General features: G+C 47.5%; 1 protein-coding gene across 2 annotated transcripts in view; it reads right to left on the bottom strand.

Moving 5' to 3' along the window:
• NDE1 (nudE neurodevelopment protein 1) overlaps positions 1-23572 on the bottom strand; it is a 40849-nt gene extending 17277 nt beyond the window's left edge. The window contains exons 1-3 of one of the 2 annotated variants that reach the window (XM_014571759.3): positions 23553-23572; positions 3056-3184; positions 1713-1866 (exon numbers count right to left, since the gene is read on the bottom strand). In XM_014571759.3, the coding sequence (XP_014427245.2) occupies positions 1713-1866; positions 3056-3141 (240 nt within the window). In that variant the 5' untranslated portion in view covers positions 3142-3184; positions 23553-23572. Of the gene's footprint in view, positions 1-1712; positions 1867-3055; positions 3185-23427 lie in introns of both variants that reach the window. The other variant, XM_006119592.3, reaches the window with a different exon arrangement.
• Between the last annotated feature and the right edge of the window lie 618 nt (positions 23573-24190).

Here is a 24190-nt window from a genome sequence, read left to right as displayed (position 1 = left end):
GGGCCCTGCGGCCGCTTGCCACCACAGAGTGAGGGGAAGGGGGGGAGGGGCGCTGACGTACACGGCCAGGGGGCGTGGCCATGTACGTCAGCGTTACAGACGGCAGGGGGGTGAGAGCTGCAAGTGTAGGGTTGTGTGGAGCCACCTATGCCCCCGTCAGGGCTCTGTCAGGTAGGCGCCCCAATCCTCTGCCCCGTCCCACACCCTACCTCCCGCCTAGACCCACATCCCCACCTCCTTCTCCCCTCCACAGCAAAACCCCTCCCTCACACTGAACCCCTCATTTTTGACCCCACCCCAGAGCCCAGGGGGGCCACCAAATTGACCAGCCCGGGCCCTCATAAAAGTTAATCCAGTCCTTAGGGGAATTCCTGAGCCCCCCCATGCTAAAAAAGGTTCCCCACCCCTGGTCTAAACCATCCAAGACAGATGGCTATCCATCCTCCTCTTGAAAACCTCCACTGGTGGAGCTTTCACAACCACCCTCAGCACTCTGTGCTATTGTCCTACTGTTCTTACCATTAGGAAATGTTTCCCTAGATTTAATTTAAATCTGCTGTGCTGTAGTTTAAACCCATGGCTTGCTCCTTGTCTTGCCCTCTGCCTTTATGGCTTTGGTTTATTACATGAGTCTGTATACTTACAGGCTACGTCTAGACTGGCATGATTTTCCGGAAATGCTTTTAACGGAAAAGTTTTCCGTCAAAAGCATTTTCGGAACAGAGAGTCTAGATTGGCACAGACGCTTTCCAGCGAAAGCACTTTTTGTGGAAAATCATCCATGGCCAATCTAGACACGCTTTTCCGCAAAAAAGCCCCGATCGCCATTTTCGTGATCGGGGCTTTTTTGCGGAAAACAAATCTCAGCTGTCTACACTGGCCCTTTTGTGCAAAAGTTTTGCGCAAAAGGGACTTTTGCCCGAACAGAAGCAGCACAGTATTTCCACAAAAAGCACTGATTTCTTACAGTAGGAAGTCAGTGATTTTGCGGAAATTCAAGCGGCCAGTGTAGACAGCTGGCAAGTTTATCCGGAAAAGTGGCTGAGTTTCCAGAAAAACTGGCCAGTCTAGACACAGCCACACTGTACAACAACATAAAAGCAGCAAATCAGGTCGAAAGTGCATGGAAGGAAGACACAGAAATTAAGCTATTACACATACAAGAGAAAGGAATAGAACCGCGCTGCGCGGCTGTGCCGGCTTGTAATCTACTCACATGGGCGAGTAGATTACACTAATTGTCGAGCCTTGCACATACATTTATATAGATATATATATGGCCAGTGCTGAATTCTACTCTGATCATAAGCAGGGCTTGACAAACTGCAGCAAAATCTACTCGCCAGCCCTGCATTGCACATGCACGCAAGACCCGCATTGCGCATGCACACGCCACCGGTGAATGGGGCGACCGGCTGAAATCTACTCGCCTGTGGCAAGTAGATTCACTGATTTGTTGAGCCCTGATCATAAGGGTTCTCCAATCTGGAGTCCATCCTGAAATGTGTCCAGTGTCCTAGCAAACAGCCAACGAGCAATACTAACTATAGTATTAGACCTAAGAATGGAGAAATACATTGATTTTTTTTATTATTATTATCCAAGAAACCATTCTAGCAATTTGTTGCTAAACTTCTTTCTGACCACCATATTTCTAATGCTGCAGGTCCATATTTCCCTGGTCATCTGCCCTTTCTCTGCTGTTCCTTTACCTTAATTGACTCCAGTTCCATTCGAAGGCGATTGTTTTCCGATAGTAGGTCTCGATTTCTGAATTCCGTTTGTTGCAGCTGTGTCTCTAATTCTGCTTCATATTCTCGGCTCCCCTCTTGAAACTCACGCAGTTCCTCCTGTGTATTTTCTGCACTAGAAGCATAATTCCAGCCACAGAATTAGTTGGGTTCATTGTAATAAAATAAAGAAACTCCACTCATCTTATTACAGAGGTATGACAAAATAAAATGTTCCTCTGCTACAACTGCCTGTCACCAATACACGTTCAGAAAGGAAAATAAATGATTATATGAAAATGCCTTTCTAATTCACATTTGTTCACATTCCCACTCAGAGCAAACTGTCCTAGCATACAGGATTACAAATAATCCATTCCATCGTTATGTTAACAGAGTCTGAAACAAGTATAGGGTTCACCTGCCATTGGTCATGCGCACTTGTCTGCAAATTTTAGCTATTTACATTAAATAGCCACGTGGGTGAAACCTCATCTGCAGAAGACTTATGCAAGAGATATAAGGCAACAAGCCTTTCCTCAGAGTTTATTCAAATATTGCTACAATAATTAAGAATAGATGTAACTATTGAGACTCCACATGCCATCTCAAGGCCTGATCCTAGGAAGGATCCACTGACAGCAGGATCAAGCCACTTGACTTACAAACCTTAAAAATGAGCAATTTGACATTAGAGTCATAATATCATAGAATCATAGAGCTGGAAGAGACCTCAGGAAGTCATCCAGTCCAGCCCCCTGCCCTAGGCAGTACCAATCCAATCTAAATCAACCCAGCTAGAACTTTCTCAAGCCAAGACTTAAAAACCTCTAGGGATGGAGATTCCACCACCTCCCTAGGTAACCCATTCCAGTGCTTCACCACCCTCCTAGTGAAATAGTTTTTCCTAATATCCAACCTAGACCTCTCCCACTGTAACTTGAAACATTCCTTTATCCTGACACAGTACGAACTGGAAAGAGATGACGAGAAGCCTCTCTGCCTCTGCTGGGAGTTCACTCCTTCTCTGGAGGGTGCTGAAACATCCCTTCTTAGCCAGCATGTGCTTGACCAATGTATTTCTGAAAGGGTATTTTAATCTCGCATTTGGAATGCCCCATATGACAGGCATCTAGGTATATTGCCCCAGCAGGCTTCTTCTGCACAATGAGAGCTGAAGTAACCACAGGGTCCCTTCTGGTAGTAGAATCTCTACTCTACTACACAGATTTCAACATCCCACCCATTAGAAGTTCCTACAATGATTTTCAGGATCTACTGCCTACTAGGAAGAAAAAGTACAGAATTAAATTCATTGCCTTTACCATTGTTTATATTTCATAGCCAGTTCTTTCCAGTAGCGGTTTTCTTCTTCCACTGAATTGAAGTGATTTCCTTCCAAGTCTTCCATGGCGAAATCTTTAGAAAGTCTAGGATTCTTATTTCATGTTTTCCTGAAAATTAAGGAGTAGCAAATTTAGGCGTTAGCATCTTCCTATTACCATATTATCTCATGGCTTCGTCCTGTGGAGTTGTCCCCCAGGCATAGTAGAAGCAGCCTCATCCCTGGAGGCATTTAAAGTAAGACTGGGCAAGATACTGTCAAATATGCAACCTGCCAGAGGGAGGGCTAGATCAGGCATGTCCAAAGTCCGGCCCGCGGGCCAAATGCGGCCCGCGGTCGGATTTAATACGGCCCCCCGCTTCTCCTGGCTCCCCGGTGCTTTTTTTAACTGGCGCGCTCAGCGCGCCGCTTCGGACCGCCGCCGCCGCCGCGGTCCCAAACCCTGCCCCTGCACTCCGCTTTGGGGCTGAGAGTGCAGGGACAGCCCCCGCTTCCTCCCCCTCTCCTGGCTCCCCGGCGCTCCTCTGACTGGCGCCGCTTGCGGCCGCGCTGCCGCCGTCCATGGCGGCCGCTGCAGTCCTAAAGTCCACCATGTAGGGCACGTCCGCAGCCCCGCTCCCCCGCTTGGCTACGGGTTCGCCCTGCCCCCGGGCCGCCGTGAGGCCAGCGTGTCCTGCGCTCTCCACCCGCCTCTGACCCTGCAAGCCCTCTACCTTGGGGCTGAGAGTGCAGGGACGGACTCCGCAGCTGCTGAGATCAGGGACTGCCTTTGAACCAGACCTAGCCTATGTACTGCAGTCCAGATCTCAGTTTCACCCTTCACATTAGTGTAGGCAAGTTTTTTTTTCAATTGAGATGAATACATTGTAAAATCTCAGTTAATGTCAGTTGGTCTAAATCAGTTATAAATATATTTGGACACAACATGTATAGTTGGTGTTATGTCGTTTGCCGTTTGCAATAAACTTTGCATAAAATAGTTAATTTGCATTTAATTTTAATGGTTCAAAGAATGTCAGGCAAAATGGTCGGCCCTCACGCATGTTCACTTCATCAAATCTGGCCCTCTTTGAAAAAAGTTTGGACACCCCTGGGCTAGATGATTTAACAGGGATTTTCTCTCTCATGTTTCTCAGAATCTACTGAAAGGCGGTTAGACTACCTGTTAGATAACATACATTATGTGTCAACTCCTCCCTACCTAACTGCATGGTCCTATTCAACAGAACATTAACAGATACTCCCAGCACAAGCAGTAGGCACAGAAAGCAGCTGAAGAGGGAGACACCACAGAACACACACTGCCTCATGGGACAAGGAAGGACACCCTGAGAAATGCAGATAGGCCATGTGAGCAAGAAACAAATTGCTAAAGTCAAAGAAAAGTTTGACTTTAGCAACCCCTGAAAACATGAAGGAACTTCACTGAGACATGCAAAGGATCTGTGGATAACTATTTCCTCTGGCAAAACTTTCAAAAAAGGGCCTATGTGATTTAGGAGCATATGGACCTAAGTCACTAAGGTGTTTTTAAAATGTTACCTTTTATCTAAACTCTAAGACTCTATAAAGTACAGAACAGAAATGGAATGTAGTAGAAAAGTTATTACTAGGAAGTGTGTGAGGCACCATAAATACTCGCATAAAAGCAGAAATGACTTTATGTGGATTAGTCTCAGGGCTTGTCTAGATCAGTGTTTCTCAAACTTTTTTTATAAAGTACCCCCTTTAAAAATATATATAAGTACTCCCAGTACCTACAGTTTTCAGACACACAAAATTTTTTTCTACTATTGCAACACATTTGTTTAAACAACTTAATCGAAGCTGGGTGGATGATGAAATTTTTGGGTGTAAAAAGTACAAATATAATAAAGCCCTATAAAACTTAAATTTCAGTTTTCTCCAAATTTCAGTTCTGTTGACGTACCCCCCCAGACTTCTCCCAAGTACCCCTAAGGGTACTCATACCACTGGTCGAGAAACACTGGTCTAGATCATAACAGCTGCCCTAACATAGCGCTTAGTGAAGATGCTATCACCAACAGGAAAGTTTCCCGCATCTGCGTAGCTATAAGGGATGTTAAAATTTTCAGGAGGTACACATTTACACGGGGAGAGGGGAGGGCAGAGGCATCACCTGCAGAGCTGCCTGTCTCCCCCTGTGCTGCTGCTTCTGATACAGAGGCAGCAATGGGGTGGGGTGGGGCGGGTGGGTTGCATGTAATGGTGAAGGTTAACTGATGAGCCTAAGCTCATTAGTTAATTGTTTATATTATCACATCCCTAGTAGGTACTCCACCTCCCTGGGAGGTAACAGCTATGTCAATGGGAGAAAACCTGTGAACATTGCTGTCTAGAACAAAGATTAAGTTGGTGTAACTATATGATTTGGGGGCTGGAGGGGGAGGGTGTGGCGTTTCCACACACCCCTGAGCAAAAATAGTTCTACCAATATACATTGGCAGCATAGGCGAAGCCTCAGAGATGGAGAAATGTCACAATTAAGGCTCTAGACCAGGGATTGGCAACCTGTGGCTCGCAAGCCAAATACGGCTCACTAGGCAGCCAGATATGGCTCTTCTTGAACCCCAACTCAGCCCACTCCAGCTCTCCCCACAGCAGGGAGCCCGTGCTGGCGCTACAGCCTTACGGCCCTCCGCAAGATTGGAATGCCAGCACTAGCTTTCGGCGGGGGAATAGTGTGTGGGGGAGAAAGCCCAGAGCCTCCCTGCCAGATCCGGCGTGCAGAGAACAAGCGGGAACGTACACTGTCCTTTTCTTTCCCTCAGCGTGTGGGGAACAAGCATGGCTCCGTGCGCTGCCCTTTTCCTTCCTCCCTGACACACTTCCTGGAGGCTTCTCCTGCGAATCCTTCCTGGAAGCTTCCTTCCGGCAAATGGGAGCAGTGAGAGGCCATGTTACACAGTGCCTGCGATGCGGCACAAAAACAAGTACCCCCACCCCCTCATGCCCAGACCCATCACCCTCCCCCCACCCCACTCCATCCTTAACTCTGATCTCAGCCAGACATCCTGCCCCCAGCCTGTTCCAGCCTCCTGCCCAGAATCCCTGCACCCTGGCCAGAAACCCTGTCCCCAGCCCACTCCTGCCCCCTCCCTTGCTCCTGCCTCCTTCCCCTGGTCAGACACCCTACTCCCAGCCTGCTCCTGCACCGTACCTCCTACCCAGACCTTGCACTCCCACCTCCTCCTACACCCCACCTCCTGCCCAGATCCTGCACCCCCAACCCTATCCCACTCATTAGCAGCCCTGTCCTGAACACTTAACCCCACATTTTTGGCCCCACCCCAGAGTCTAGGCAAGCCACAAAATCCACTAGTCCTGGAACCCCAGAAGAGTAAATCTGGCCCGAGGCCCCTTGAACCTCAGTTCTCCTTGCCCCTTTCCCCACCATGGGGCTGGAGCACCAGGGGAGTGAGGTGTTTCAGTTGGGGGGCCACATCAGTGAGGATTGGGGGGGTTGGAGGGTTGGGGTTTTTTGGGGCGGGTTTTTTGTTTCCCACCTGTGCAGCCCCCGACTCTACTCTTGCCATAAATAAAGACAATGTTGAAACCTTTTGTGTTGACATAATATTTTACTCTATTTAAAAATGAAGCCTGGCCAACAACCCCCCAATTGGGGCCCAGTCCCCATCTGGCCACAGTGTCACAACACTTCTCCACGTTCCTCCCCCCCCCCCCCCATCAACTCTGAGCCCATCACACACCTGAACCTCCTGCCCTGACCCCATCATATTCCCACATCCCCAAACTCCTGAACCCCCACATCCCAAGTCCCCTGCCATAACACTCCTGCATCCCCACAAACCCAAACTTTGTGCCCTGAATCCATCATACACCCAAATCACCTGCCCTGAGTCCCTCATGTACCCCAACCCTGACTCCTGCACCCCCACATCCCCAGTCCCCTGCCATAAGACTGACAGAAGACAGCCTGAACGTCTCCATGAAGCTGGATTTGTCCAGTTATAATGTGAACTTCAAAGAAATGTGTGAAAAGATGCAGCAGCAGAAGTCCCATTAAATAAAATCTCTGAGGACAATGTTTCATTTCTGCCATTATTAATCAGCATGTCAATTATCAATAATATTAAGTTGTACATTTTCAATCATGCAATGGGCATACTTATACAGCTCTTTGTTGACCACTTGCTCTGAATTTTGATGTTGTTTGGTTCTGGTTTGAAAAGGTTGCAGACCCCTGCTCTAGATAGTCTGCTCTGTGCAATGCTGGGTGAGGCAAGGATTACAGGTCAGACATTAAAGGAGCCTCCACAGATTGAAGACTGTAAATAAAGATGGAGTTAGTCTCTTCATTTACAAAGTCAAGCAGCAGAAACAGTGGAACCCTAAACCAGAGGTTCTCAAAGTTCTGGTTCAGCAAACCTCTGAGTGTGACCCCCCACTATAAATTTAAAACATGTTTTTATATATTTAATACCATTATAAATGATCGATGCAAAGCAGAGTCTGGGGAGGAGGCAGACAGCTCACGACCCCCTCTGTAGAAACTTTGTGACCTCTTATCCCCAGTTTGAGAATCTCTCTTCTAAACTGTCAATGGGAGCTGCAGAGTCAGCAAGTCAACTCCAAATTTTAAAATCTCAGCTTTAGATCTACTTATAATAAGCCAGTAAGTCTCCAATGATTAGTGTAAAAAGAGCCATGAATAGGGATGTGAACGAGTAGTCGACTAGATGTTTAACCGATAAGCCTAGACTTATCGGTTAATCTAGTCAACTACTTACATTTCTCCCTCCCCCCCCTTGTTACCTCTGTATTAAAGGCAGCTAAAGTGAGGGGGGGAGCATGAGCTGATGCTGGGAGGAGCCAGCTTAAAAGATGATACCGCCTTTAACCCTCTCCACCCAATGCTGCTGCCTATTTCAGAGACAGCAGTGTGGGGCTTCACAGCAGCAGCCCCTATCCATAGGGGGTCTAAGCGCCCTGCAGACAGGCTGCTCCATATTCCACGGAGCAGCCTCTATCTACAGCAGATTGGCCCTGCCACAGACAAAGGCTGGTTCCCGGCAGCAGCCCCTGTCCGCTGGGGGATCAGACCACTACGGACAGAGGTTGCTTTGCGGCAGCCTCTACCGCCCGCAGCAGCCTCTGTCTGCACGCAGCTCAGACCCCCTGTGGACAGGAACTGCTGTCACCCCGAACTGTTGTCTCTGTATCAGAGGTAGCAGAGTGGGACAGCAAGCAGCCAGTCCGCAAGGGGAGCTGGTTTTTAAACTGGCTCCCCTTGTGGACTGTCTCCTTCCTGGCACCCCTTGCTGCTGCCACTGATAGAGAGGCAGCAGTGTGGGGTTACAGGGGGCTCCCCAGGAGAGGAGCCCGAGTGCCCTGTCTGCCAGCTCTGCTCCCCGGGGACTATTGAATAGTCGACTAACCTCTAAGAATTCATGCAGATGGTCAACTATTTTACTACCTGCTATCTAAGGGTATGTCTACCCTGCCACCCTAGTTGGAACTAGGGTGGATAATGTAGGCATTCCAACTTGCAAATGAAGCCTGGGATTTAAATATCCCGGGCTTCATTTGCATGTTCCCAGGCGGGCGCCATTTTAAAATGCCCGTAGTTCAAACTACCTGCCCACGGCTACACGCGGCACGGTCTAGGTAGTTCGAATTAAAGCTCCTAATTCTAACTACCATTAAACCTCCTTGCAGGAGGAATAACGGTCATTCGAATTAGGAGCTTTAATTCGAACTACCTAGACCGTGCCGCGTGTAGCCGTGGGCAGGTAGTTCGAACTATGGGCATTTTAAAATGGTGTCCGCCCGGGAACATGCAAATGAAGCCCGGGATATTTAAATCCCGGGCTTCATTTGCAAGTTTGAATGCCTACATTAGCCACCCTAGTTCAAACTAGGGTGGCAGTGTATACATACCCTAACATCCCTAGCCATGAGTGGCCATTTGAAGATTTTTCCAGTCACACATGAAGAGCCAGATCCTGCATTACCCTTGCACCCAAAACTTCAAATTTCGACAGTTTTTGTTGACCAAGAAATGCTGGACAGGGATGTGCAAGCAAGATTTTACTGTTACAGAAATTCTATATCCACAAATTGTAAACCAGATGAAATACAATAACTTGAGTGGCTCCATTACATCTTCCCCTTGCTGTATCAGCTAAAAGTAATACCAAAGACAAATCTAAGCTTTCACACTGCCTGACATCTGAGGCGCACACACAAATGCCACTTCGCAGATACCACTTCATGGTTTTCCCAGCATTTGTTAAACTTTGTGCTCCAGATTTGTAAAGGTATTTGGGCATTGTTCTGTTCGGCATTGTCCGGTCTAAGTTACATATTCAAAACTGACTTGGACAATTAGAAGTCTGAGCTTCACTGAAAATCAATGGGATGCAGACTCTAAGGCTACGTCTACAATGCAGGCTTCTTGTGCAAGAACTGTTTTGCACAAGAGTTCTTGTGCAAAAGGTCCTCCACAAGAGCGCGTCCACACTGCCATGGGCTTTTGCGAAAGAGATGTGCTTTTGCGCAAGAACGTCCATAGCAGTATGGACGCTCTCTAGCGCAAGAAAACTCTGATGGCCATTTTAGCCATAGGGGTTTCTTGAGCAAGAAATTCTTGTTGCCTGTCTACACTGCCTTCTTGTGGAAGAGCTCTTGCGCAAGAGGGCTTATTGCTCGTGGGGAGAGGAATAGCTCTTCCGGAAGAAGCCCTCTGTTCTGACGCTTTACTGTAAATTTTACTTGCACAAGAAGGTGCATGCAGTGTAGGTGATCTGCAAATTTTTGCGCAAGAACAATTGTTCTTGCGCAAAAAGCCTACAGCATAGACGTAGCCTAAGTCGCTTTTGAAAATGGGCTGGCCATCAGTGTTTCTCAACCTTTTTTTATAAAGTACCCCCTTTAAAAAAAAATTATAAGTACCTCCAGTACCTACACTTTTCAGACACACACAATTTTTTTCTACCATTGCAACACATTTGTTTAAAAAACATAATCGTAGCTGGACAGGTGATGAAATTTTTGGATGTAAAAAGTACAAAAATTATAAAGTGCTGTAAAAAACTGAATTTTTGTTTTTTCTCCAAATTTCAGTGTTGATGTACCCCCAGACTTCTCTGAAGTACCTGTGAGGGCACTCATACCACTGGTTGAGAAACACTGACCTAAGTCAGTGTTTACTTAGGCTCAAAGTAAACAAAAGGTCTTACTGGCATGGGAGTGGGGAGGGCAAACGAGCTAAGGGGAAGCTTCAGGAGCTAGCCAAGTTAGTCTGTAGTGTACAGGATAAACTTAAAACACAGCAAATGGTCTGGCAGCACTTTACAGACTAACAAAACATGTAGATGGTATCATGAGCTTTTGTGGGCACAGCCCACTTCTTCAGATGACCTCTCCATATAAACCCACTCCACCCCCAGCCCAGGACACCCATACTCTTTCCCTCCCCTCCCACATTACCTGGAGAAAGGAGGGGCTGGAGGAGGTACAGCAGCCAGAGGAGCTCCTGGCATTTCTGCTCCTTATCCCGCTGCCCCTCCCAGCAAGGAAAGGGGTAGAACTCCCAGCCGTGTCTGCAGCCCTGCCCCTTTCCCCACTGGGAGGGGCAGTTTCTCTGGCTACGCTACAGGTAGTCCCAGCCCTGCCCCCAAGCCCCAGCCCTGCACACAGAAATGCAGCAGCTCAATGGAGGTGTTGAGGACAGCCAGCAGGCAGTCTTTCCAGTACTTCGTACCAGCTAAAAATAACTTCCCTGTACATCCCACTTGCACCATTGCTCCGACCTTCCAATGATGAGTGCAACACCACACGAATACCTTCTGAAATCATGGCTTATGTCCCCACACTTGACACTCAAAGGGAATCAGACACTTCTGAAAACCTTATTTTTTAAATATGCGGGTGGGGGAAGAGTCATGGGGAAGTGGGAAAAACCTGAAAGTGTTTAAAAAACAGAGCTCATGAGTTCAGCTTCTTTCAAGGGATCAGATTAAAAACAAAAGTGCCTACTAGACAAGAAGTTTACATCCTTCTGCAAGCAAACAAGAACACCACACTTGGCCAAGTGACATTTCCTGAAGAAGTCTCAGGACTTCCAGCTGCAGAAATACTTACAGGAATGTGTGGAAAAAGCTAAGAATGGGGTGGGTGGGAAGTACTCGCTCCCTCTAAACTACATTCTTGGCTAGTCATGTGAAACTAGACCATGCACAATTGACATTCTTGCTTTATTTTAAGCAAGCTGAAAGTACCTTTGATTTTAATAAGCACTTCACATGCTCCACGCTCTGAACAAACATTAATTAATTCTCACATCACATTTGGGGGGAGGATGAGTATTCGTCCCATTTTACAGATGGGGAAACAGAAAGGGAAAGGAAAAGCCATTTAGCGACCACAAGCCAGATGTGTCACTTGGATTAGAAATCAAGAGTGCCCAACACCCCAGTTTTGTTTTCAGAAAAAGACCACAAACCACATCATCCATTCAGTGGCTGTTTCCTGTGCAATTGAAACAGGAACTTTCCAAATTCTACTGGTGGCTGGGGCAAAGGTTACCCCCTTGTACTCTCTTACCACTCAGGGTAGTGATAGGGTTTGGCACACAGAAACCACACACTTTAGCAACGTGCTGGAGGCTGGAGCCATCCTCAGAGTGGTCTGGATCAAGTTCCCAAAGTGTAAAAAGATGTGGGAAAAGCACAGGTGGCTTTATGGAAAGGAAAGAAGGTTTTGCAGTTAGTATACCTAACCAGGACTACGGAAATCTGTTTTGTTATCACTATTATTCCCAGATCTGCCACAGTTTTCTTGTGTGATCTTGGGCAAACAGGCCTCCATTGCCACCAGGGACAATACATACCTACTATCGAAAGGTTAAAACCATTAACATTTGTGTGATGATCAAATGAGGTACATGAATGGTTAGCCGGCAGGCGGCTTACCGGTTCCAGATAACAGTGGGGGCTGGAGTAGCTCCCTGCCTGTTGTGGGAAAGAGACTGCTCCAGCTCAGCCAGAGCAGCCCCTGTCTGTGGTGGGGGATCACTCCAGTCCCCATTTAACCAGTTAAACATTATGTTTATCTGGTTAACAAATTAAACAGGATTTTAAATTCCTAAATCAAACACTATAGCAATGACTGAGACATAGTGTGTAGCTAGGTAAAGCCACCTGCACACACCCCAAATTCTGGTCCCAGTCTCTGCAGCAGCTTGGTAGTAACTCTATGCCAAATGGAAAACAGGGACATCCTATGGGGGGAGTCTATGCCCACGTAGCCCACTGGAATGGCATAAGAGACTACAGTGTAAGAGAGAATCAGTGCTCCTAACACCACTGCCTCCCAGCTCTCCTTCCAGAGGGTCACAAGCAGCCACTGTCCCAAGACGTACATTAAGTGCACGGAGGAAGCAAATTAATGCTGACAGTGCACCAGTAAACGTACTGATGGATTGTGTCTTCCCCCATTTCAGCCCTGTCCTCCTAATGGAATAAGATCCACACAGAACTTGGAAAGGTTCCACAAGGTGTGTGCTTGTTTGTTCATTTTTCTTCGTCTGCATGTAGGAGAGAAATGATGCTATGGAGGTTGCGCTCCTCTTCCTGTGCCTCTGATAACCCATGAGGGTTAGATGAAGGATGTCTTCTGGCGACTGATGCTTTACAATATTTCAATAGAGACTTCTCTCCTGTTTGTCAATTTTTTTCACTAAACGTTTTGGCTAACGTGAAAATGACCTAGGAGAGCACCTTTAGATTTACATTGTAACATGCACTTTCCTAACAGATTATAGATAAAAACGTCCAAAGTTTGGTGTTGGAAAAATAAAAGGGTTGAATACTCCACTGCCAGGACCTTGTCTTGATGGCAAAAAAGGGTGTATTCTGCACATGTATTATTTCAATACAATTGTAAAGGCCTTATCATGTTTGCTTACAAGCATCATCTAGCCTAGAGTTTAGTGTGATGTTACTTCCAGTCACGTAGCTTGATATAATTAATACCCTCTTAAAATTCTAGTCAAGACAAAACAATGGTATCTTACTTTAGAGTCCTGCTAAACTCAGCCTATCTTGACCAGTTTAGCATGTGTTAAAGATGATATGCCTTGTCTAGATAAGATTGCAAACACATTAGTTAACTCCTATCAGCTAATACAAGCTGACATCGGATCTTTCAATGCTAGTCTAGAGAAGGCCTACGTTGGGTTTGGTCAATGTGAAATCTGTTTCCAATTGCACAGCTTGGCATGTAACAACAGATCACATATAAGTCTTCTGTGAAAGCCAGTGAACTGTATAAAAATACCTCCGATGCACAGGGAAGCTCGCACATGGTACAGGAATCAGAGTGGACACTGTAAAGAGGATGTGACACAGGCATGAAATATTTCATTCTAAACATCCCTTTCTAGAGAGTTTGAGCTTCTAGACATTAAAACACTATGTATATTGCAAATATCAATTATGCACTGAGTCAATCATTACAATTCAGTGTAAAAAGGAAAAGATACCAACTAAGGATGTAACAGTGTAGCCGATTAACCGATAAGCAAAAGACTACATGCATTTACCACCCTCTGCCCCCGCTAGTAAATTTTTTAGTGCAATGGCTAGCAGCCCGGCTCAGTGCTGGCTTGAAATGGGTCCAGAACAACACCCACTGCAGCTCTGCATTTAAAGTACGAGACGGGGCGGGCGGGCAGCCTGGTTCATTTCCAGCTTGCGCCTGGTCTGCAAGCTCAGACCCTCCTCTAAACAGGAGCTGCTGCCACCCGGCACTGCTGCCCCTTTATCAGAGGCAGCAGCACAGGGCGACAGGCAACCAGTCCGCAAGGGGAGCTGGTTTATAAACTGGCTCCCCTCACGGACCAGCTCCCACCTGGCACCCCACGCTGCTGCCTCTGATACAAAGAGAGCAGCACAGAGTGGCAGGGGGTTCCTTGGGAGTGGGGCCCAAGAGCACATGCTGCCAGCCCCGCCCCCTGGGATTATAGAATAGTCGACTAACCAATAAGAATTTATGAGGTAACTCAACTATTCAATTAATCGATATATATAACATCCCTAATACCAACTAGTTGTTAATGCACGCAAATCATTCCTTCTCCTTTCCTCATACCCCCCAAACTCCCAAATACTCATGTAGGATGAAAAATAGACAAGTTTCAGAGATAAAAGACGCTTTTTAGACTCAGAACATCCAGGAGGGGAATTTCTTTTGAGATTTCTAACAGCTTGTCTACACAGGGAAATTTAGTGGTAGACCTATTGTGGTATAAATGCCCTGCTGCAGTTACAATCATATAATTATATGTGTGGATACATATTTCAGAATAAATGTCCATACAGGAAATTATCTAGTTATAATTGTTGTGGTACAATTATCCCAGCATAGTTCTGATGATAAATTTTCCCATGTAGACTAGGGATGTAAGCATCTACAGGGCTCTGGCTACATTTCAAAAGCAGAAGCGATGCAGGGAGCTGGGGCAAGCTGAGGACTCAAACAGTCCCCCACTGGCCCCATGCTCTCTGCTTTTGAAATGCACAAGAGTCCCAGGAGGGCTCCTGTACATTTCAAAAGCAAAGTGCTGCCGGGAGAGCAGGGCCAGCAGGGGACTGCTTGAGTCCCCCACTGGCTATGCTCCCCCTGGAGCTTCCGCTTTTGAAATGCAGCAACAGCCGGCAGCGCTCTTGCTACATTTCAAAGGCAGAGGAGCCCTTATCGACTAATCGAATAGTTGATGCAAATTACACTATTTGATTAGTTGATTAATCTAAATTTAACATCCTTAACGTAGACAAGCTATAAGGAACACTCTCCCAGGAATCCTCTAGGTTGAACCATATGTGAACATGACTGAAACACACTTTGTTCCATGATACATCTCCCTAAGTAACACCTACAGTGAACTAATTTCAAACCAATGTAGACTAGAGATGTAAATATGTGTATGAAAAATGTGGGGCCCTACATTTGTTACCACAAGATAACACAATGTGATATGAATTGTTTTTCTACAGTTCCATGCCTGAGGTGCATGCCTCATGACTACCATGAGCCAAGAACTCCAATTAGACACTGATACATCCCTAACATGTCTCATTAATAGTCATTTCACACAAGGCCCTATCCAAATATAGGATTTATATCAGGTGCTAAAGATATTTAGGTGAAATATGCAAGAAAGCCTAAAATGCAAAGGGAAAAGTTTAGTTAAAAAAACCTATCAAATGGGTCCAAAATTTGGGTCCTCAAAAACAAAACTCAAGGAGACTTCAGACTAATCAACATGTTTCCACGTATCTTCTGTTTTCTTTTTCAGTGCCAACAAGTTTGACCAAATGCTTCAGGGAGTAGCCGAGTTAATCTGTGACTGGAAAAACTTAAAAAACAACTAATAGTCTTGCAGCACCTTAAAGACTAACAAAACATGTAGAATAGTATCATGAGAAGATAGCTAGGTGTGCTATATTGACTCTCTCCTCAGATCCTATGCTGCCAGCACACCTAGCTATCTTCAAGACAGCAAGGACTTCCTGAGGAAATTACAGAACATCAGGAATCTTCCTGAAAACACCATCCTGGCCATCATGGACATAGAAGCTCTTTACACCAACATTCCTCATGAAGATGGATTACAGGCTATGGAACACCATCCTTGATGACACCACCGCACACGGGGTTACAGAACTCTGCGACTTTGTCCTCACCCACAACTATTTCTGAATTGGAGACAACTGGTATCTTCAAGTCAGTGGCACAGCCATGGGCAACCGCATGGCCCCTCAATACGCTGTTATTGATCAAAGGGAGCTGCAGGAGTGGTGTCCGCAGACAAGGACAGCATGTGGAGATACTGGGCCTCCGCATGGCTGCCAGGAGGGGAGCAGAGCGGGGCGGGCTGGAAGGAGGTGGGGGAGGAGCGAACCGGCTGCTGGGAAGCAGGGTTGGGATAGCGGGGCTGTCCCACGGATATCCGGGCAGGCGGGCGGCAATAGTGGGGCTGGGGGCAGCGGGGCTGTCCCACGGAGATCTGGGCAGGTGGGCGGGCAGCCAGCAAAAGCAGGGCTGGGGGCAGCAGGGCTGTCCTGCAGAGATTCAGGCAGGCAGGCAGGCGGCGAAAGCAGAGCTGTGGGTAGCAGGGCTGTCCCGCAGCGATCCGGGCAGGCAGGTGGCGAAAGCAGGGCTGGGGAGAGTGGGGCTGTCCTGTGGAGATCCATGCAGGTTGGCGGGCAGCAAAAGCAGGGTTTGGGGCAGTAGGCCTGTCCCGTGGAGATCTGGGCAGGTGGGCGGGCGGGGCTGTCCCGCAGAGATCTGGGTGGGCGGCCGGCGGAAGCAGGGTTGGAAGTAGCGGGGCTGTCCGGCGGCGGAGATCGGAGAGGGCAGGCGGCGGAACCAGGGCTGGACAGGAGGCGGGGGGGCTGGCCAGGAGAGATCAGGAGGAGGAGGAGGACGGGAGAATCAGCTGCCAGAAGCAGGGCTGGACGGGGGCAGCGGGGCTGGTCAGGGAGGATGTCGGGGGAGCAGGGCTGACGGGGGGAGATTGGTGGAGGGCAGGGGGAACTGGCCGCGGGAAGCAGGGCTAGATGGGGGCAGCAAGGCTGGACTGGGGAGATTGGGAAGGGGGAGGAGCGGGACTGACCTGGGCACATGCAGACCCTGCAGACCCTGGCAGACGAGTGAGTCTGGCCAGGGATTCCATTTTGCCCCCCCCCCCCCCCAACATACTCTCCCTCGAGTAGTTGCGAACTGCCTGGCAGGCAGACACACTCAGACAGTGTGAGCACATCTACCAGCCAGGCAGTTCGCAGCTAAGGACTGAAACACCTAATTATAATAAAACTTACCTAATTTTATGTCTGGTAATTTCTCGATTTCTTTCCCGGACAAAACCTTCAAATACCAGACTGTCCAGTACAAAACTGGACACCTGGCAACCCTACCCTTCCTTGCACCCTCCCTCTTAGACAGATACCCTACCCCCAATCTGCTCCTGCTCCCGCCTCCTGGAGTGCTCATGCAGTGCCAGGTCCTCCAAGCCCTGGCCCAGGCTGGGTGGAGGATGCAGCCAGGTGAAACACAGAAAATGTATTCATTTTTCATTTTTTTTTTAATATGCATTTATATTTTTGGGCTGCAAAAAACAGTACTAAAAAAAAAAAACGGGTTCCAACTAAAGTAAAAAGTTTGGGAAACCCTGATCTAGCCAGCTTTCTATCCATCTTACAGTCCATTTATCCAATCCATATTCCCTTAACTTGCTGGCAAGAATATCGTGGGTGACTGTATCAAAAGCTTTGCTAACGCCGGCACTGGGGGCTTTGGGAGGACCAGAAACAACTTATTTGAATATTCATCATTTGCTTAATGAATATGCAAATACACAAATGAATGTTACCAGTCCTCCAAAAGCTTGTGAATGGATATACTGGTTCCTGTGTAAAAAAGTTTGGGAACCTCTGAGTTAGAACATTTAGAACTCACATTTAGACATTTTAGAACTCACTACTCAAAGAATTAAATTTAAGCATGAGAAAGAAATGAATGTTATGAAGTGCACAGACCAGTAAAAGCTAAAAATAACCCACTCTGAAAGTAGTAAAACTAGTAACAACCCCTTAGGAACATGTATGGTCAGGAGATGAGAGTGAAGGACAGGGTGTGTTTGTGAGAATGACGGAGACACATACACACACACACTATGGCTACACTGCCGTTTTTTTGCGGAAGAGGATATGCAAATAGCGACCCTGTAAACTTCAATTTTTGAGGAATAAGGGATCTTGCAAAAAAAGGTTTTTTTCCCCGACAAATGGCCCCATCTGGCCCTATCTACATGGGACTTTTTAATGCAAAAACCTGTTCCACAAAAAGAATCGGAAGATATGAAAATGAGAGCGCTATTAGCATATCCTCTTCTGCAAAAAAACTGCAGTGTAGCTGTAGCCCACTGTGTGTGAGAGTGACAGAAATTTGCATCGCCAAGCTTCCTTCATCCCCTTCTCTCTGTGTGGAAACAGGGTACAGGGGGAGGAGAGACACCCTGACATCAGCACCCCTCTCCTCTCCCTCCTATACCTCGCACAGCAAGGAGGAGGCTCCCAAGGGGCGGCTCCAACATGGAGGGCAGGAGCAGCATGACAGTAGATGGAGAGGCAACTGAAGTGCCAGCACTTGATAGCTTCCTGGCCAAGGCAGTCAGGACCACCTGTCAGAGGTCCCAAGATCTACTGGTAGATCCTGATCTATTGGTTGGTGACCACTGCCCTAAGCCACTCCAGAGCCCACCCCAACTCCCTACCTTCAGAGGGTCCCTTACCCTGTGTTGGCTGTCTGGTCACTACCAGCCTGGGGGGCTGGGACTGGAGCTCACCACCCTGTGCTCCCCAGGCCCTATCCCCTAAGCCAGTGTTTCTCAACCTTCTTTTTATAAGTACCCCCAGTACCTAGTTTTCAGACACACATTTTTTTCTACCATTGTAACACATTTGTTTAAAGTACTTAATCGTAGCCGGGCGGGCAATGACATTTTTGGGTGTAAAAATAACAAAAATAATAAAACACTGTAAAACTTAAAAAAAAATTCAATTTTCTCCAAATTTCAGTTGTGTTGATGTATCCCCCACAGTCCTCTTGAGTACCCCTACCTTCAGAGGGTCCCTTATCCTGCATCTGGTTGCTCCCAATGTGGCTGAGGAGGGATGGGGAAGCTTTGGCTGCCTGGGGGGGGGGGGGGGGGGCAGGGCTTGAACCCACCACCCTGCACTCTCCAGGCAAATGCCCTAAACCTCTCCAGAACCCACCCCACCTGTAGAGGATCCCTTATCCTGCATCCCTGGAGCAGTCTGTGTTGGCTGTCCAGCAGCTCCTAGGATGGAGGGGAGGGGAGAAGGACTTGAGCCCACCTCCCTGAGGCTCCAGAGGCTGATGCCCTATCCCCTAGGCCACTCCAGAATGCACCCCCACCTCCCTACCTTCAGGGTGTCCCCTCTCACACTCCGAACCCCTTGGCCCAAGACCAGGGCCTGCCCCCAACCTCCTACCCCAGCCTAGTGAAAGTGAATGACATTCAGGAAGGAAGGGGGATGGAGTGAGGCCTCGGAGAAGGGGTGGAGCAGGGGCGGGGCCTCAGAGAAGTGGAGGAAGGAGGCGGGGCAAGGGTATTTGGATTTGAGGTAGATCTTACATTGCCCTTACATTGAAAAAGTGATCTTGTGGTTAAAAAGTTTGGAGACCACTGATATAGAGCATTTTTAAAACTGAAATACGCACCTGGACAAGTGGGCAAAAAAAACAGATTGACAGAGCCACATGAGTACCCAGACATGAATTACTTCAAGACAGACCAAAAAAAGAAAACAACAGAACACCACTTGTCATCACCTACAGCCCACAACTTAAACCCCTCCAACACATTATCAACAATCTACAGCAAGGGTGGGCAATAACTTTTGCCCGGGGGCCACTTCAAAAATATCTGAAGTAGCCCCAGGCCACTCCGGAAGGAGCGGGGCCTAAACAGGAAGGGGGCGACCCCACCCCCAAACCATGATTGGTCTGGAGGTGAGGGAGCCCCTTTGCCCCCCCCCATTCCTATTAGGCACACATGCCCTGGAAGAGGCTTGGCACGCTCCCCCACCCTCGGCCAATCAGGGCCCAGGGGCGGGTGAGCACGGGAAGTTTCCTCTTGCCCTGCGAGGAGCTCTTAGCACTTTGAAGTGCCGCGGGCCTCTTGCAGGGCCAGGGCAGGGCAAAGGAAGATTCATGCAGCTCCTCCGCCCCCAGGCCTGATTGCTCTGGGGGCAGAGGAGCATGCCAAGCTTCCTCTACTCTTCCCTTCCCCCCCCCCCCCACCCTGCGAGCAGCGTGCAGCACTTCAAGGCATCATATGCTCCTGGCAGGGCGGGAGGAGGCTTTGGGCAGTCCCCCAACTCCAGGCCTTAATTGGCTTGGGTGCAGGGGAGCAGCAGGGCCTCCGCAGGTTGGATCCACCCGCTTGGCAGGCTGGATCCAGCCCAGGAGGCCCTTTTGCCCACCCCTGATCTACAACCTATCCTGGAAATTGACCCCTGATTCTCACAAGCCTTGGAAGACAGGCCAATCCTCGCCTACAGACAACACTCCACCTCAAATTCTTTCCAGTAGCCAATTCTGACCACACATCCATACAAGCGATATCATCACAGGACCTAACCATATCAGCCACCACATCAGAGGCTCAATTAACTGCACATCCACTAATGTGATCTATGCCATCAAATGCCAGCAATGCCCCTCTGCCATGTATATTGGCCAAACTGGACAATCTCTACAGGAAAGAATTAATGGACATAAATCAGATATCCAAAAAGGCAACACACAGAAACCTGTTGGGGAAAATGTTAACTTGCCCAGGCACTCATTAATGGGTCTAAAAGTCACCATATTGTTTCTGGCTAATTCCACAAGCCAACTACATAGGAAAGCCTTAGAAGTTTACAGGTTAGATTCCTATCAAAAAGGTATGAATAAAGACATTGGCTGGATGGCCCACTACAGTCCACATCCTAATGACACACAATACTAAACAATGGGTACTTAAGAACAATTTGTGCCTTCTCTATCAGCTTCATGTAGCACTGACACTCTATTTCTTTCCCTTTTTTTCCTCCTCTCTTCCTCCCATCCTCTATTTATTTAGAAACTGGACCTTTAATAAATCCATTCATCTGAAGAAGTGGGTTATGCCCATGAAAGCTCATGATACCATCTACATGTTTTGTTCGTCTTTAATAGCTGCAAGACTATTAGTTGTTTTTAAATTTAGTAACAGTTTATGTTTGCCACATGTGAACAGGCTGCGGCCTCTCAACTACGCCCTCAATGGCAGGGGCCTATGCAGATAGATGCACTGTCACTGCTGCCCTCTTCTTAAATCAAACTTCCAAACAAAGCTTTCTCTGATTCAGTCACTCTCCCCTCCACTGAGGATCTCCCAGGCCTTCCTTCAGTCAGGGTTCTCTGCTATAACTTACTCGCTCCAGCTGTCTTTGTCCCTGAACATCTCTTCTCTTTCACTGACAGCTTCCTGGTATTAGCAGTTCTTCCATACCCAGCTAGTTCTACTAATTAAACCTCACATCTCATACCAAGAGTGGCAGGCAGGGCTAATTGCGTGAGGTTCCCCAAGGGAGATGGCTACTATTACACAGCTAAATCACACCAAATTATACATTACACAATTCTGTAGTTTTTTTGAGAAGAGGGTTCTACCAGCATTTTGCTCACACTTTATTACTGCCATCAAAACGCAAGGTTCTAACTTTATCTAATGCACACAGTTTGGCTGCACCTCATTTGTTTTTGTAAATGTAGAAACCAGAAGGAAAGATCTGGCCATACTTCCTGCCTGTAAGCAGCTGAGCTGGTCACAGACATTACAAAATTTCTGTCTCATACAGGAGTTTTCTGGGGACATGGGATGAACTTTTACAGTGAGGAAAATAATGGTTACATGTGTCACTCCAGGAAGTGATTTCACCAATGTGATGACAGTACTGCCAAACACTAGTTTGTAATCACCGTGGCATCGCTGTTAGCCATCTTCAAAGTAATTTTAGTATAGGGATTCAAATACTGTAATTAGAATCAGAGCTAAGCAAACTCAGGAGAATTTTATATGGCATATTCTAATATGAAATTGCAAAAGCCAGGCCAAAACAGCTCTGAGGAAATATTTTAAGGATCTATTTGATTTGGTTAACAATGTCAACAACATTCAGAGCAGATTCATGCCCTCCTTCCCCCCCTCCAAAAAAAATTAGTGAGAACAGGAATAAGACCCTTTCAAAAGGTAAGAACAAGGTAGAACTGTCACAACCCACACTTCCATAGAGTCTATACATTCTATTTGAACTAGGGATGTAATAGTGTAGTCAATTAACCAATAAGCAAAAGCTATAGACTACATGCATTTCCCACCTCCTGCCCCGCCAGTAAAATTTTTAGCAGTCTGGCTCAGTCCTGGCTTGAAATGGGTCCGGGACTTACCTCTGCTGTGGCTCTGCATTTAAAGTGTATTAGGAGCCAGGTGGGCAGGCAGCCCCGCTCAGTTCCAGCTCACAATGGGTCCGGGAACTCTGATCCCCCCAGATGGGGGCTGCTGCCACCCCACGCTACTTTTTCTTTATCAGAGGTAGCAGCACAGGGGGACAGGCAGCTGGTATGCGAGGGGAGCTGTTTTTTAAACTGGCTCTTCTCATGAACCAGCTCCTGCCTGGCACCCTGCACTGCTGCCTCTGATACAGAGGCAGCAACATGGAGTGGTAGAGGGCTCCTCAGGCATGAGGATGGAGCACACTAGCTGCTGGCCCCGCTCCCAGGGACTACAGAATAGTCGACTAACCGATAAGAATTCTTGAGGTTACTCAACTATTCAATTAACTGATATTTAACATCCCTAATTTGGACAAGTAATTTGTGTTCCATTAACAGGGTAAGAGGAGATAGAACTAGGTTCATATGGGGCATCTTCCTCTAACCACTAGAATATAGGCTCTCAGGTCTGGTAGAAAAGAGGTTTTCACACCCTCTACCAACTTACCAAAACTATACATTATCTTCAAGCTGCTTCCTAAGCTGAACTTCATGTCACAACAGGGACTATTTCTTTTTGTTTAAATGCCACAAAAAGGGATAAAAAGAAAGGGGTTACCCCCAAACAGTAATTAGTAGTTTATTTAACAGTCCAGTCCAAAAAGGTTATCAAAGCACAGGAGTCTCTGTGCAAAATGGGTTTCAGTAGAAAAAAAGCCCCTAATCAAGAATCCTGGTACTCATCCAAATCCAATTCTTTTAAGTCCTATGGGAACTCGGCAGATCAAGACAATTCTCTCTTGAAACATCAGCTTGTTCCTTAGGGCTTCCTGGCCTCAACCCACGAGCCTGTTCTCCCAAGCAGAAGGGATTCTGATTGTATTTGCTAGTCCAAACCCAGAAAGGAAAATAAACTACTGCGGACATTTACACATTTCGACAAAACATAAAAGTCCGGTTCCAGAAACGGCTGAGGCTGAAAATTAGGGCTGGGAGCCATAGAGAAAGCAGGGAGCCTTATTTTGTTCCGAGCCCCATGCCCTCCACAGCCTCAGAGGAGAGCGATGCAGGATGTGGGCAGAAGGGGCTCTTGTTGCTTTTCTCCAACTCCCGTCCCCCCCACAAGGCCACGTGGAAACCCTCCCTGCTCCGACCCCACACAGCAGGGCAGACACAAGGGGAGAGGGAATAGGCGGATCCTAGGAGTTTGCTCTCCCCCAAACTTCCAAGAGACACAGCAAAGCCCTGAGCGCTCACCACTTCCACAGGAGAAAGATTCCAGCTCCAGCCTCTGCCACTTCCCACGCGGGGCACAGGAACCCTCTGTCCCACTCCTAGAGCCACTGGCTCGGGCTAGCGCGACTCGAGTCCCAGCCTCTTACCCTGCCCCTCGGTGCTCCATCCGAACCATTACAACCAAGCTCGGGCCAACACCCTATTGGCTGTAGGGTCACGTGGCCTGAAGAGCTCCTCCAATCAGCTCTGGTAAAATATTGCTCCTGGAACGTTTGGAAACTTTTGTCTTTCGAAGGGTTTTTTTTTTTTAACTTTTCAGTTGTACTTGCAGTCGGGCCGGGGGGCAGCGGCAGGCTAGTGAGATGAGATAAGGCTGAGAGCTCAGGGCATGACGCAGCACAGCCCCAAGGATCTCATGCGCACCTCCCCCCGTTTAAGGAGCTCGATGTCTTGCGCAAGCAATGTATCGCCTGGGAGACTCCAGCTTTCCTCCTCTTGTTATTGGTGCAATATTTATTTTAGACCATCCATACGCGTGCTTGGGGCTTGCTTCACCGAAGACATAAGAAGACATGGGTGCTAATGCTGCAAATTGCCATATATCCGTGATTAATTTTTAACTGACCAAAATTAAGCACTCGCATTAGTGTTTGCAAGCTCTGTAGTGCGAGTAGAGTCTAAATAGCCTCCGCTCATAATTTTAGAAACTGTATTTTCCCACACTCCCATAATTTTAAGAAATAAAGTTTTCCTCACGCTTTGGTTATTTAAAAATCATGTTTGG

Source organism: Pelodiscus sinensis, chromosome 16 (assembly GCF_049634645.1).
Source record: "Pelodiscus sinensis isolate JC-2024 chromosome 16, ASM4963464v1, whole genome shotgun sequence".
In the NCBI taxonomy this organism is placed as follows: Eukaryota; Metazoa; Chordata; order Testudines; family Trionychidae; genus Pelodiscus; species Pelodiscus sinensis.
Note: the sequence above shows the minus strand (reverse complement) of the source record. Positions and strands in the feature narration are given on the sequence as shown.